Below are 17,062 nucleotides of genomic sequence, written 5' to 3'. Positions count from 1 at the left end.
CATTTTTGGACATAAGTCACTAAAATATACCATCACATGCTTTTATAATGTCAGATGCCAGAAACAAGGGTTGGCTCATCTTACCCAATCATCCTAAATCTATTGGAGAATTATCAAATGGCTTCATAGATTTACCTGCTGAGATAATTTGGCCCTTTGAGCTCAAGTCTCTTATTCACGGAGACTTCGACATCGATCCAAACTGGATCAAAGAATCAGTGGAGTATGAAAGTAAGCAGCAAATGATTGATGCGTCTGCTCGGTTCGCAGATGTGGACGAGTGCGCCACGGGCCTAGCCGTTTGTCCCCGCTTCCGGAAATGCATCAACACTTTTGGAAGTTACATTTGCAAGTGCCATGACGGCTTTGACCTGCAATACATCAACGGGAAATATCAGTGCACAGGTAAATTGTGAGGGGGAAAATGTTGGGTTGTTTCAGCCCATGGTTGGGTCAAATATGGACAAACCTAACTGGTTTCAGTTTACCTAGAAAATGCCCATATTTGACCCAACCATGGGTTGAATGTTACATATGTCTTAAGTCACACTGGTATATTTGTACCAATAGCCAACAATAAATTGCATGGGTCAAAATTATAATTTTTTTATGCCAAAATCATTATTTTGTGAAGATCATGTTCCATGAAGATATTTTTTAAATTTCCTACCATAAATATATAAAAACCTTTTTTTGTCAGTTGATGCAGTTGCTAAAGACTTCATTTGGAGAATTTTTAAAGGCCATTTTTTTTTACAAATATTTAGATGTATTTTGAACCCTCAGATTCCAGATTTTCAAGTAGTTGTATCTCGGCCAAACATTGTCCTATCCTAACAGAGGATGTTTGAATCTCAATGTCAATAAATTGAGCCTTATGACTAATTTTTATTGGTCCTGGGTCACATATATGCACCTGAAAGGTCTATATTAGGACCTTTGTAAAGGGTACCATCCCTGACAAATTTATTTGTTTCTCTACTGCTCAGTCAAAACTCTCTCTTTTTAACATAACATGCTTTTGTTTTGCCAAATATAAGTTTTGAATATTATTTTTTTTTTTATCTGTCAATCATGTGGTTCTTATCTCAGTTACGGCGCTGCTTTAGAAGGCGGACACCTTTATTGACAGCGAGACATGTTAGTAGGTTTTGTCACATAGCCGATGATGTTGATTTAAAATGTTACGATTTTTTTTTCAGATGTGAACGAATGCGCTTCTGTTCATCTTCAATGCGGTCCACATGCCACCTGCTACAACACACCGGGTTCGTACAAGTGCAAGTGTAAAGATGGCTATAGAGGCATGGGCTTCGACTGCAAACGTAAGTTTCCAATACAATGATTTACCACAGCAGCGCACAACCTTTGATGAATCACTGATTCATTCATGAAATTATTTCACAATCATACTGTGGATGTTGAGATACACTACTTTTAAAGGGATAGTTCACCCCAAAATGAAAATTTTGTCATTATTTACTCACCTTCAAGTTACAAACCTGTATAAATTTCTGAACACAATATTTGTAATCAAGCAGGAAACAGAAGCACCATTGACTTCCACAGTAGGAAAGAAAAATACAATGGAAGTCAATGGTGCTCCAAAATGGTTTGGTTACAAACATTGCTCAAAATATGTTCCTTCGTGTTCATCAGAACAAAGAAATGTATACAGGTTTGTGAGTAAATGATGACAGAAATTTCGTTTTTGGGTGGACTATCCCTTTAAGATTTAAGAAGAGATTTACAGTAGGATTCTCAGTAATGTTCCTGGCAATATTTTGTGGTCTTGTGAAATTTGCTATCTATAAGGCCAGATATTTTTTACAGGTATTTGCTCACCTTTGAAATGCAACAAGGTTGGCACAAAACGCAAAAAGATTTCCAGAAATTTTCTGGCACAAATGGCACCATTTCATGGGAATGACCTTAATGCGTATTAGCTAAATGAAAATAAAAATTAACAGACCATCTGACTAGTCATTTCACAGCAATAAAATTCCTAATTTGAATAAATGAAAGCTCAAATTTAGTTAAGGTAGAACCAATCACATTATAGATCAGGTAGCGCTGTAATTGGCCCATCTGTTTTCAATTGAAAGGATTTTGATATATATTATATAAACACATGTCTCCAAAGTGTTGCACAGATTGTATGTGCATTTTAAATCAAAATAAAGTGGAAAGGTGCTTTCAAAAGCACCATCAGATTAAGTTTTGCAAACTCAAAATATTAGATTTTAAAGAGCACCTATTGTCCGATTCACGTTTTTACATTTCCTTTGGTGCGTAAGTGTGTATTAGTACATGTTAACGATGCAAAAGGTACAAACCCTAAAGTAAACGATGACGCAAGATATCGTCTGCAACTTAAATCTCCTTTCTTGGACTACAACAAACACACGGATTGTAGGCAACAGTTTACTTCCTGGGATTGGTGATGTAGACAAGACCGACATTATCATAATTCCTCCCGCGTTGGACTCACAACCTATAAAGTAACTCCTGTCAGCATTGCATTGTGATGAATCTTTCAAACATGGTAAGGAGCGTCACATTTCCGGCTGATGTCAGAGGTATTCAGGCCAATCACAATGTACAGATTAGCTGGCCAATCAGGAACACGGCGCTTTTCTAATCGATGAGTTTTGTATAAAAACATCTGGACCTATAAAAATTTAGAAAATAATGTGTTTTTTGAACCATAAACCACATGAAAACACATTGTTTTATACCTAATACACAAAATAACATTGTTTTTAGCAATGAAATAGGTGCTCTTTAAGCACAGGAGCACGGTCAGGGTTGCTATTAGGAGGTGAAAGGGTACGGCTTTCCTTTTAAAGTAGATAACCGTCCAGAAGCTTTGAAGGAGCTCCATCGTGTACATGTCTTTTTATAAATCTGTCATCTTTGTTGAAATGGCCAGCAACAAACTATTGACACTTTGACCCAGGGTTTACTGAAATATTATGACCAAACGCCAACAGTGCCAGAGGTCAGATAACATAAACGTCAAGCCATTACAGTATGTCTGGCAAAAACCCATTACAACTTTAAGGAACAGTGCACCCAAAAATGAAAAATCTGTTATCATTTACTCACCCTCATGTTTTTACAAACCTGTTTTACTTCTGCTAAACATAAAGGAAGATATTTTGAGCAATGTTTGTAACCAAACCGTTTTTGAGCACCATTGACTTCCATAGTAGGGTGATTCTCACGAAAACTTGGTTTTAAAAATGTCAAGCATGAAAATGTAAAAATTGCTTAAATTTACTTTTTTTCCCACCAGACATTGAAAAACAAAGTCTGGAGTAAATGGGAACATTCATTTAAAAACTTTTACTTATCATTTTTTGTAACATAATTTAAAAAATTAGTACTAAAAAATCTCATTACCGCAACAGTCAGAAAACATCAACACTGACATATTTTCAAAATGACATGACAAACCTGAAAGAACATAATTTGGAGATTCTGCACATGCATTTAAAATCAAAGTATTATGCTTCTATTAATTAAATTAACATTTAATAAGCATCTGTTGCGGTAATGATAATCAAAATGTTGTGTAAGCATTCTGACAAGACAATATTTCAAATTAACTGTAAAAAAAATGATCTTACCTGGTAGCCATCTTGAAGTAACTGGTTTATGTGCTTGGGCACTCAAAATCAAACTTTATTAAAACTCTGTATGTGTGCTTAAACTGTTCTCAAAAAGTGTTGCGGAGGATGAGAACATGAGGCATGGACACATCATTTTCCTAATTTTTCTTTATTATTATTATACATGAATATTCAGTAAATATTTTTTCTGTCATCTAAAGTAGTCTAGCAAAACATCCATTTATTTTTTTTCTTAATATTTTTGTGTTAATTTGATTAAATTACAACATAACGCATGTTCAAACACAGCCGGACACATTGCGGTAATGAGAATTTCAGCAGAAAATGAGATAAAATTTCCAATTATAAATTCTTATGTTGAAATCACACATTGTGCAAGGTAGAACACAGTATTGTGTTAATTCTGATGCTTTTGTTACTATATTACACATTTTAAAGCTAAAATCATTAGTGCCGTGGTGTTTCAATGGTTTCGTGAGAATCACCCAGTAGCTACTTTTTCCTACTATGGAAGTCAATGGTGCTTCAGTTTTCTGATTCATTACAAATGTCTTCCTTTGTGTTCAGCAGAACAAAGACATTTATTTAGGTTTGTAAATAACGCCAAGATTTTCCGTTTCGGGTGAAGTGTCCCTTTAAGTGTCCGCCATTACCGTAGAAAGCCATGTGGTGACAACAGCCTCTCCAGATTGTTTCCCTTCGGCTGGGATTGGGGCACTTGTCAGGAAAGAAAAGAAGACGGATGATTCAAATTCCTAAAGAAAAGCCACAGCTCTCAGTCAGGAAGTTTAACGCAGTTAGATTGTTCACCTGTCAACATAACCATCCCGTAGCACCAAAAGAGCATAAAGGGGCTGAAGGACAAGACCGGGAATGTTCATAAGTGCCATAGTGAGAATCCTGACAGAAATCCTCATAAATGTCTTTGGGATTTCTAGAGTCCATCAGCGGCTGTGCAGTTTGTGTAACATTAAGAATAAATGTTAAAGACTTTTTGCGACTCACACTATTTTTCTTCATAATTTTTTATTTTCGTATAAACATATTTATCTTTATATTTTCTAAATTAATTTAACCCTAACGCCTATGTTTGTGCCCTTTTGACCCAACGCTGGGTTGAAAATAACCCAGCATTTTTTAGTGTGTAAACAAAGTAAGACCCACCATGATCATCGTATGACATCACAACAATGTTTTGCACTTCGACATACCAGCAGCTACGTTTGTGTAGTGTTGAAATCTGATTTATGTTTTCTTAAGTGGACGGAAATATGGGTCTGTGTGCTCAACACCTGCTTAAATGATTATTAAACCAACGAGGCAGCCAATTTCCCGGATCTGTTCTGGCATATGTCAGCCAGGTGTGTCTCAGGTGCCGAAAGGGTTGAATTACAGCTTTTTTTGGAGTCGCATATCAAAGCTCCTGTGAAACTGGAGATAGCGTTTTCACATTCATAGCTTCTCGAGAATGACAAAAGCACGAGGGCCAGTCTGCTGCTCTGGTATTGATGTCAAATTTGACGGATGACTCCTTTGCATCCGTCGTTCACGCGAGCTGAAATGGCCTTTTCAATTTTGATGAAACAATACATGGTAAAATTTCCACCGGAGCTTCCAAACGGGATTCGAAATTATGTGCCACAACTGCTAATGGTGAATTGGAAATATTTGCAGGCAAGAAATATTTCTAATAGGCCATCAAACTGTTTTTTGCTTTTTGTATATGGGTCAAGACTGAAGTTAAGACTGAAGGGACCTGAAGATGTCAAATGGTGTAACCGCCAATTGCGCCAACGAATGAGAAATATTAAATATTTTATCCAGCTTGATGGCACGCAAGCGTAATCATAAAAAATCATTTTAAAATATCATTTTATTCGTTATTTCTAAATGTAAATTTTAATGCGTTTTTGTAATGTTTGTCTTGACATATGCTGAAAACGGCTCTGTTTTCTAAATAATCTTTGACAAATGATGTAAAAATGTATGTAAAAAAGTCATATTACACTAAACTAGATGATTATATTTTATTCCACATTTTTTATGAATATATTTATATTTTAATTTAAAAAAATACTAGTTACACCATTTGACACAGACCGGCTACACCACATTGACATTTTTGCAATTATCTCCCATATTATGAAATAAATACACGTAGAAATGTTGAAAAATAAATGTACAAATAAATACATGTAGAACTACATAAAAAAATGTAGAAATCAATGAAATTGTGCAAAAACGATATTTATTTATTTATTTATGTCTGCATTTATTTATTTATGCATTTAATTAATTAATTATTTATTTAGTTCTACATTTATTTATGTATTTCTACATTTATTTATTTATTCATTTAATTCTGCTTTTATTTATTTATTTCTACATTTTTTCCGTATATCTACACTTATTTATTTATTTATTTATATACACTTAAGTAATTTTTCGTCCTCCATACTAAATATTCATTCAAAATTAAATAAAACCAGAGATTTTAGACTTGGTCCTCAAAAAAGAGAATGTATGCAAGAAATCTGCACATTTATTTTGAAATTTTACAATTATTTTGAAATTACATTTAATTTATCCATACAGACACAAAATAATTAATGTCACGTCATTGACCCATATTTTAAAAAGTTATATATCAAAAAATGAATAATACATATATTAAAGGGCACCTATTATGCCAATTTTTAAAAGATGTATAAGTCTCAGGTGTGCCTAGAATGTGTCTGTGACATCACATTAACAAGAGAATCAAAACAGCATGTCTAATGAGACTGGGGATTACTGTAAAAAGTGGATTTTTTTCATTGTATGGTTCACATACATTTATGTCAAAAAACTTTGTATTTTGCATATGATGAAGTTTATCATAATTAAGTTTTGGAGGAGCATGGTCATGTGATCCAACCAATCAGCACGAAGAGGTGCCTATAAATAGCCGTCCCTCGCCTCTGTCCCGTGATAGTTTTTTTGCACCATCCCTTCTCCACCCCATTACTTAATCTATCCCAGTTAAAGAGGGGGAAGTACTCTGAGTTTAAGTTCGGAGTGCTCCCCTTGGACAGCACACCAAATATGCTTTTTCTCATTCCCTATTGATTACATGTTCATGCAAACTCGTGAATGCCCAGAGCTGTACATTTCAACACTGTATGTTCTCTTTTTTTAGCCATCCCAAAGGTGATCATTAACCCTCCACAACCAGGAAAGACCACACCAAGCAATAACAACAAAGGGGGCAACAAAATCCCAGACTCGGACCACAAGAGGCCCACCACAACAAGCAGACCACCAGTGACGGCCAAAAGGATTTCACCTACTAGAGCTCCCCCGATAAAGAAAGTCACACCTTCCATTAAAGTCCCGACGACCACAACCTGGAGACCTCTCGTTCCAACCCGTAAACCTCCTGTCCTCGTGACCCCTAAACCAAAGGTCCCTTCTCCACAGACTCCCGCCACCAAAGCCCCGGTGGTCACAGCGGTGGTCCCTTTAATCCCGACTCGCAGACCCGTCATACCGGTGGTCCCCTTAATCCCGACTCGCAGACCCGTCATACCGGTGGTCCCTTTAATCCCGACTCGCAGACCCGTCATACCAGTGGTCACCCCGGTTGACAACAACATCAAAAACATCACCCAGAAACAAAGAGGAGATGTGCACAGTAAGTAAACTCAATTTTTAATCATCCTGATACTTGGAGATCTTTTAAATTTAGATAAGAGGAGCTGTTTTCCCATTCAAAAATGCAGCTTTATGACTGGATATATTTGTTGTATTTTGTTCATACATGCTGTTTCACGGGCATCTCTTGGGTTTTGCCAAACCCGCGGCCAGATTTTCAGGAAGGCGAATTGCATCCGGAAACCTCTTATCCAGTTGACAACACGTAATGAAAACAGAATGCACACCTTGCGAGGTTACATTACTCGTCTGCACAGCTTCAGGACATGAATCATTTACTCTGTGCTGAAACTTACAAAAGACTTAATAAGTGATGATAGCTTATGAAATACCAGTAGGGAAATGATTTACAGAGACACCTATAATTACCTCTCTCGAATCAATTAAAAGCAATAACCATCATGTCAAAGTTACGTAGCCCCGACACCAGCATTAGCCTCAGGGTGAAGTTTGTTTGCCGGATGCTTGGGTCTTGTTTGGAGGCAGGACGTTGTGCTGAAACGGCTTGAAGGGTAATTGAAATCAATACGCTAATCACAACTTAGACTTGATATCCTGCCGTATTTTTGCTGTACAGACACTCGCTCTTGAGAAATGTCACCGATCCCTCGTCAGGTTTATATTACAGATATGGAAGTAAGGATTTAGGGGATGACTTGACTTGTCCTTAGCGTTTGTCAAGTTTGTTCCCAATAATCTCCTCGAATACCTCATTGCACTTTCTGCAGAGTATTTGGCTCTAAATAATAATAATAAAATAGCACATAACTAAATATAAAATATATGCCAGAAATTTTTGATAGGATTACAGATTTATCCATTTACATTTAGGATGTTATTAACAATTGGGATGCGATTGTACCCTTTAAAAAGTAGGGTTGTGACAATGCATCGCGTTTCCATTTAAAAATATCTGTCTGAAATCGATACTCATAAGTATTGTGCACGTACTATGGCTCTGTGATCAATAAGAAGTCCTATCAATCTAAAATCACTCTTGAGTTTAAGTCGTTTATAACGTGCATTTAAAAAAAAACAAAATCATTCAAAATATTCTTTATTGTCATGAAAATACCTGAAACTAGTTGAAAAGCAGCGATATAAATATGCTTATTATTTCCTGGAATAGTGTTTGTAACGAGGGGCAACCTTCCGATCTCTCTGATGAAGCAAATACGGAAGTGACTTAAACTGCAATTCATCGACTGGCCACTAGAGGCAGGCTTCAAACGGGAGTCAAATACCATAGACCTCCATGTTAAAATGCCCAACTCTACAATAGAAAATAATATGTTTACAGCCTGGTACAAAACGTTATTTTGGTCTATATAACTAATTTTGCCTCTTATGACAACTGTGAGGGGTGTGAATTTTTTGTAAATCATCCGTTTAATTTATATTAAGCCTTAAAGTTCTGCATATTTTAGGGCATGGCCACTTAAAGGATTAGTCCATTTTCTTAAAAAAAATCCAGAATATTTACTCACCACCATGTCATCCAAAATGTTGATGTCTTTCTTTGTTCAGTCGAGAAGAAATTGTGTTTTTTGAGGAAAACATTCCAGGATTTTTCTCATTTTCATGGACTTTAATGGACCCCAACACTTAACACTTAAGTCTACACTTAAGAGTTTTTTTCAATGGAGTTTCAAAGGACTCTAAATGATTCCAAATGAGGCATAAGGGTCTCAACGATTGTCATTTTTGGCAAGAAAAAAAAAAATGCACTTTTGGACCACAATTTCTCGTCTTCCTCCCGCTGTGTGGCGAGCCAGCGCGACCTCACGTAATTGCGTAATGACATGGAAAGGTCACGTGTTACATATATGAACCGCACATTTGCCGACCATTTTAAACAATAAACAGACACAAAGACGTTAATTAGTATCATTCGACATACAACAACGTCAAAACGGTCCTCTTTCTCCATACTTGTAAACACTGGGGCGGAGTTTCGATACGTCATCTGTGACCTCTTGACGTGATGATGTATTATGTGAGGTCATGCCGGCGCGTCACAGGACCAGAAGCCGACGAGCAGTTTTGTTTTAAAAGTGCACATTTTGTGTTCGTGGTGGCATGCAGCCAAGATGGCGACTGCAGGCTCCGCCCACTATTGGCTTCATAAAATTTCTTTACAATGTATTTTTTACAGTGTATGGTACTGTAATGTTACTTCTTCTGCGGCACAAATGGAGTTTCTGGGCGAGAGCACCCTCTGGCTTTTGGATGTGGCAGTATTTCACCGTAATTCATTAAAATATATTCATTGAGAAAACGCGCATGTGCACGATTAATCGTCCCAGCCCTGTTAAAAGCTCGAAATGTACAGTAAATATACCTTTAAAGGCGGGGTGCATGATCTCTTAAAGCTGATATTTGTTGATATTTGAAATCACCTAAACAAACACGCCCCTACCCCAATAGAATCTGGCCCTTCTTTTGATAGACACGCCCCACACATACGCAACCCAGGCAACGATGTTGGTTAGTAGACACGCCCCTTCCTGCTGATTGGCTATAAGTGTGTTTTGGTACTCTGCCCGAGTCAAAAATCATGCACCATCGCCTTTAAGGTACTAATATGAACTTAGAGTCTGCTAAAAGCTTAAATGTTATAAAGAAAATGTAATTTGTCTCTTCACCAATTTGTACTCTGTTTGATGAATGATGGTAAATATTTGTGACGGCTTAATAAAATTGATAAGAAACTTCGAAAAAGTGTATTCTTAAGGGCTATAAGATCTGTAGTGGTTGACTGGTTTGTTGTAAAGAGACAGATTTGTGTCCGCTGTTTTAGCAGAAGTCTAATGTGTTTTAATTTTCTTCCCTCTAGTACCAAGAAATCACGACAGGAACAACGTGTTTAGTATCGATTTAGACATTGAACTGGGGAACACAGAAGAAGAGCTGAAGGACGACCCAGGTGAGAGGAAACTGAGTGTCTATGTGTAAATTCCCCTGTAGCTCAACTGTGTCAGCTGTGCAAAGGTTGCAAGTTTGAATCCCGAGAACCGCATGCACTGTCAAATGCATAAATTGTTTGGAGAATATTCAAAATGGAGGTAAACTAAATTGGCTACTTGTAAAAAATATATCTGAATGTCAAAGTGATGTGACTATCTAACCTATACCCGAAATGGGTCGAAGAAAATGGGGATAAGGTACCTTGCTCAAGTCACAGTCACTTCCTGCCCGCCGCAAGAATGGAACCAGCAACCTCCGGGTTACATCCCTGATTCTCTTAACCATTAGGCCACGATTTCTGAGAAGTCTTGTGATAGTGAAAAGATGAATCGGTTCAGTGGTTTGAGGTGAAACACTTTATTGGCCTTCATATAAACGGGCACAAATCCTTGTGGGAAATTCAGAAATAGCACAGATTCGAGTTACTTTTTATTAAGTGCTTTCCCTCATGCTGTTTGTGAGGTCAGTTCCCCGGGAGCGGTCCGATGAAGGGCACTCTGGTAATTGTGGAGTTCAGTGGGAAACCTGCAATGCTGACTTTACCAGCACAGAGGTTTGAGCTTCAGGCGGTTCACACATGTGACAAAATATATATTTAGTTTCCTGTTGTATGTTGAAATCGCTAAACAACATGTCCAGGTCACATTTGCGACCTTGCCTGTGTAAAGACAGCTAAAGTGATTTTTAGTAATTTTTTGTGTTTTGTGTTTGGGGGGCGTGCACACCAAATCTTTTACGTCACCGGCTGGTACATGTTTTCAATTGTTTCCAATGGAAGCTCGGCATTCTTCAAATAAGGCAGCAGCTAGCGGTAGGGCTGTCGCGGTAACCGCATTACCGCATGACCGCGCTACTGACAAGCAACCGCAACAACCGCGCCTTTCACGTTAAATTCATGAAACTATATTCCGCCTTGTTTTTCACGTCATGCTGACATGTATATTAAAGGCCAAATAGATTGTCAAGAGTTAAGAGAGTAGGCCAATTTCTTTTTCGTAAATTTCAATTAAAAATGTAATACTTCATATTTCGTTAAATCATAGTGAATGTGAAAGTAAAACTGAGATGACAGAATAACTGTGGCGTCGTCTCCCTCTAGATCCAGTTTTAAAGATTAAAAGTACTTTAATATAACTGATCAACCAAAATGACGCCAAAATATAACTGGATGCTTACCAGCATTAAAACTTCATAAAAAAGACCTTATAGGTTTTTTCTTTGTGCATCTGCAGCGTCCGCTCCGTGGATGCAGCCAATATAACGCCGCGGTTGCTTTTCTGAACTGACTGACTACACACTTGAACTTTCACATTTAAATATCCAAGTTTTTCATCAACAGTATCTGCGTGAAACTTTATAAACAATGATGATCATCTGCCGACTCGACTGTTTAATCACATCCTGTATACACGGAGAGGCTGCTTTATTAACGGCTTTTCCTTCGCTCCGCGTGAGCTAAACTTTTCCGCTTTTTGCTTTTTTACTCGCATATAATTCTACATATTTTCGACAAAGGAAGACACATGATATAATGTAAGTTATTATAGATAGCATTTAAGCTTGTTCTGAAATGATGACAAATCTTTGTGACTAAATATGAACTCTCCAGCTTAATTTAGCCAAAATAATGATACATTCATATTCATACTTTATACACGTTATAATATAATTTATCTACTAATATATTATTAAAATGCCCTAAATTATTATGCATTGCCTTCTGTATTGCATTCGTTTTGTACATTTACAGGTGCACAAATACTGGCTAATTTTAATTTCTTTAAGACACTGCTGTGTTCTGTATTTGCCGATGCTCTGTTAATTTGCGCTTAACAAGCCTAAATGATGTTCTTCAATTTATTTTTGTTTTCTCAAAAATATATTTAGCTGTAGTATAGCTTGTGTTAATAGCTTTTTTTTTCATAAGGGGGAATACCTGTAGCCTACCCTTCATCTATTAGTTGACCTCATTGTTCTGGATTTAAAAAATATTTTATTTTAGTAAATGAAGGCGGTAAAACCGCATACCGCGCTGGTGAGCCACGCAAAATCACCGCAAGGGAAATTTCTTCACCGCGACAGCCCTAGCTAGCGGTTTTCTTCCACACTGAAAACTCGGGGCTCGGCAGTTTTTCAAGTAGAAAAATATTCAAATTTGGGTGAAAAGCTCCGCTTGGCAAATGTCAGTCCTCACACGGCTGTCCAATCACAGTGGAGGAGGGTTGGGGCATTACCACATCAACCAACCGGCTCACAGCTAAAGTATCACAGCTACCAAAGCGCTCAGCTGAAGAAAGCTGGCATTCGGCGTTGTCCAGGCGTTTTCAGCCGCGTTTAAAGGTTTTGGTGTGCACAACCCCTTAGGTAGCATGCACCCAAATGCGTTTACACCAGCGGATGTTTTCAATTGTTTCCAATAAATGCATGCCGTTTTTAAAAAAGCCAGCAGCTGACTTTTTTGTGCACACCCCGTAAAAAGTAAAAGTTCAACTTAAAAAATTGTTGTTAAAAAGTTGTTAACACCTAAAAAGAATTTTCAACCTAAATTTTCTTACTTTAAGTAAAAGATTTATGTTGAAAATGATTGAAATTTAAACAAGTATCTATTTAAGTTGATCCAACTTTAACTTTTTATAGTGCATAATTTAAAGAACATTTAAAGCACAATCTTGTTTAATAATTTAGAACCAGTTTTGTATATGAGATCTTTTTCATGCATATAACCAAGCATATTTTTTTCTGAATGTATTACTACCTTAATGTTTCCAGGTATTTTGTTATTTTTTGTAATTTTTACTTCACATTTATAGAAATATACATTTTTATAGAATATTTTACTTTAATACAGGGGTTTTCAAACTGACCCACTTGTGGGTCGCACAGTGGTATCAGGTGCTTCACGCAAAGTCACTTGGTGGTTGTAGTTTTGTCCTATTAACTCTTTCACCGCCAGCGTTTTTTTAAAAAGTTGCCAGCCAGCGCCAGCGTTTTTCATGATTTTCACCAAAGTTTAATGCCTTCCAGAAAATGTTCTTCTTTAAATATATAAACATACAATATATCAAATGAAAGAACATACCCTCTGCTTTCATACAAAAAAAAAACACGTTTCATCATACCTTCAGTAGTTCTTTTGTAATCAGCTTTTGAATATGGGTAGGTTTCTGCAAAAACACCACATTTTGAGCAAAAAGTGATAATTCCATTTTTGTGACGGACTTTTCATAGAGATCCCATTCAGAGCGATCTTTAAAACAGACACGGACATGCAGCAGCTTGCCATAGGGCAATACTTCCGGTTTTAAAAAGTTGTGGACCTAGTGGATAATAAAAGGTATTGCGGAAAGACGGAAAATCTCGTCATTGGCGGGGAAGCGTTTTTTCTTAATTGACGAGATATCTCGTCAATGGCGGGGAAAGAGTTAATGACAATTAACTTGTTCCCCGGCAGCCATTTTTTGAAAAGTTGCCCGCCAGCATTTTTTTGTGATTTTCGCAAAAGATTCACAAAATTTTCTTCTAAAAATATAAAAACACACAAATATATCAAATAAAGGGACCCTCTGCTTTCAAACAAAAAATAAACAAACAAAACTGGGAAAAAAGTTTCATCCTATCTATTTTCTCTGCTAAACTCTCAAATATGGGTATTTTTCTTTAAAAATCCAAATTATTTAGCAAAAAGCTGAAATAATTGCATTTTTCTGAAGGAATTTTGTTAGAGATCAGATTCAGAACCATAATCAAAACATACACAGAGTTTAAAATTAGGAAATAACGTTTTGGCTTCAGTTTTTCATAAATTGAGTAAGTGGATAATCGTGGTATTGCAGATTAACATAAAAATTCTTCAAAAACACACTTTTTTATGCAAATGTTTTCTCTTAATTGACGAGATAACTCGCCAATGGCGGGGAAAGAGTTAAAGACGATGGTTTTAATGTCAAGTTTGAGAACCACTGCTTTAATACACTTATCAGTATGAAGGCAGTATGACAAATGCTGCCATGATGTATAGATAGTTTTCAGTATTTTTTCCTTAAGAAGAACAATGTCGCACACCTGTTAGTCCCTGATAGATGCATAGGATAGAGAGACAATGAAGTCCAACCATATATCCCACACACTATTAATTTGCAAAAGATTAAAATATTTAATGCAACGTTTCGATCACAAGATCTTCCTCAGGCATACATGTGATCGATACGTTGCATTAAATATTTTCATCTTTAAAATATTAAATATTTTTAAAGCATTAAATATTTTCTGCGGGATACCCTTTATTTTTATATATAATATTTTTTCCTTGACATGTCTCTTGAAAAGTTGACACGAAGCAAAAATGTGCATAATTTGTCTTATGTCTCTCTTTTGATTTCAATGTATTTGATTTCAAGCTTTGTGAGTTTCACCCATATTTGTACTTTCAAGTTCAATTTTTGCCAGAACTGAAGGTTTGATCAGTTCTGTAATGTTCACAGACAGCGGACATCTAAGCTGCTCTTTTGATCATGGTCTCTGTGGATGGATCCAGCGGCGAGAAGGAGACCTTCACTGGGAGACGACAGAAGATCCTTCTGGTATGTTTTATTATTTTTTATTAAAAAACATTACATTTTCATTACCCTGTTGAAAGGTTTGCTTTAATAAAGTGTTGCTTATAAATGTGATGTTTCTCATTTTAAAGGGCACCTATTAGGGAAAATCCACTTTTAAAAGGTGTTTGGACATAAATGTGTGTTGGCAGTGTGTTAACACAACCCTACAATAAAAAAACCCGCACACTCATATTTTTTCATCCCAATTAAACCAGAGCAGTCTCATTAGACATGCAGTATTGATTCTCTTGTTAATGTGATGTCACACTGATAAAGCCCTGCCCACAGCCACTGAATGACAGTCCTGCATTAAACCTTTTGAAAAAGGGAGTCAGGCCGGGCATTTTGGACATGCTATAATAAATAATCTATGGGGTATTTTGAGCTGAAACATCACAGACACATTCTAGGCACAATTGAGACTTATATTATATCTTTTAAAAATTAGAATAATAGGTGTTCTTTAAATCAATATTTTCCAGTGTCCTAGACGCTGATTGGTCAACAGCTGTGATTAAGATATGACATTATATAAATATGTTTTTTTATTCTCCTCTATCCTCCAGGTGGGCGGTACCTGACGATCTCAGAGGGCGGGGAGAAACGAGGTGGGCGTGGCGCCCAGCTGATACTCCCCCTGACTCCGCCCTGGAACGAGGGTAACCTGTGCCTGGCATTTCGTCACAATATGGCAGGCCATCACGTGGGCATGCTGCAGGTGTTCGTACAGAAAGCCCGGCAACACAGTCCTGCGGTCTGGGGCCGAACGGGAGGAAACGGCTGGAGATCCACACAGATCACAATTTGGGGCAATGGACTTGAAAGCGTAAGTACAAAATTTATTAATTACATTTTTATCCACACATTTAATTACAATAAAGAATTGTTTGCCGTTCCAGGTGATCGTAAAAGGAGAAAGACGGAGAGGTCGTAAGGGTGAAATAGCTCTGGATGATATGAGTCTCCGAAAAGGTCCCTGTCAGGAGGAACACAACCTGAGGAGACTTTAACCCCAGCCACAGTGACTTTTAACCCCACTTCACGGGACTCTTAAGAAGAGGGACACGCGACAGATTGGGACGTGCCGTTCGGCTGGTCGCGGTGCGGTTATGGGCGCACTTCTTTCGGCCATCATGGGTTACTTCAAAGTGCATGTTCCTGTAGCCAATCAAAGTTGTTCTGTACGTCCAGGTTAAATTGACGTTAATTCGTAGGCTAATTCACAACGAGTTCCTTCTGAAGCCTCCGATGGGTTTTTTCGAAAAGCTGTAACATTACTTGTGACATTTTATCAGAAATTACACACTTGTGTCGTCTGAATTTTGAAGCATCGCGGTTTTGCACCTGTGGCCCTTATTTACAGTAGCATGTTTTGAGATCACAATGTTTGTTTGTTTTTAGAAAAAAAAAACGTATTGTTTGAAAAACCCATTAGAGATTTCAGTGGGAGCTCGTAGCTCAAAAATGTCAATTCACCACCGAATTTTTAGATGCTAGGTGGCATAAGAGCTGTCAATTGGATAAGATACGTAAAGAAAATGTCTGAAAATGTACTTTTGTAAAGTTTAATTTTGTAAATGTAAAATGTAGCCATGCCATTGTAAACATTACACAGTCGTACGAATATACTGTAAATGTCTTCTCATAAAACCTCACTAATATCCTAAAACCGCAAGTTAGCGGTTATCTGCGTGACACAATTTTTTGCTTCATTATTGTTAATGTATTCATACGTGTATATATAAATATATTTCAAATATGATTTGTAGATGCATTCATATGTGAATTTATCGTATAAGTGATGCAGGACAATGTTTACATTACACAAACCTGACTTATTATTTTGTTGACACGTACTGTACAAACCAGTAAAGCATTTATTAATTTCTTAATGGCTGTATCAGCCATTCTGTATTATCATTACGGTTACCCTTTAAAGGACGTTTGTCGAACAGGAAAGGTCTCGGTTTAACATTCACAATGAATCAGACATTAAATGATGTGAACATAAAATGTGTTTAATTGTATGTTTCCTGTTTATGTACGGTAAATAATCCACCACAATGAATGATCCTCGTTAATACATTGAATAAATGTAAATAATATGTAAGGTACTTTATTAAAAATGAAAAGGTACTTGATAATAAACTTTGTTTTTCGTATGTTTAT

At 36.8% G+C, this 17,062-nt stretch overlaps 1 protein-coding gene across 1 annotated transcript in view; it reads left to right on the top strand.

The window, feature by feature from the left end:
- Positions 1–17,062, top strand: part of npnta (nephronectin a) — a 60,276-nt gene extending 43,214 nt beyond the window's left edge. Inside the window, 7 exon segments of the mRNA XM_055204528.2 lie at positions 271–405; positions 1,203–1,325; positions 6,814–7,308; positions 10,165–10,254; positions 14,777–14,875; positions 15,460–15,719; positions 15,793–17,062. Coding sequence (XP_055060503.2) covers positions 271–405; positions 1,203–1,325; positions 6,814–7,308; positions 10,165–10,254; positions 14,777–14,875; positions 15,460–15,719; positions 15,793–15,903 — 1,313 coding nt within the window. The 3' untranslated portion in view covers positions 15,904–17,062.

The sequence above is a fragment of the Misgurnus anguillicaudatus genome, chromosome 3 (genome assembly GCF_027580225.2).
Source record: "Misgurnus anguillicaudatus chromosome 3, ASM2758022v2, whole genome shotgun sequence".
NCBI lineage: Eukaryota > Metazoa > Chordata > Actinopteri > Cypriniformes > Cobitidae > Misgurnus > Misgurnus anguillicaudatus.
Note: the sequence above shows the minus strand (reverse complement) of the source record. Positions and strands in the feature narration are given on the sequence as shown.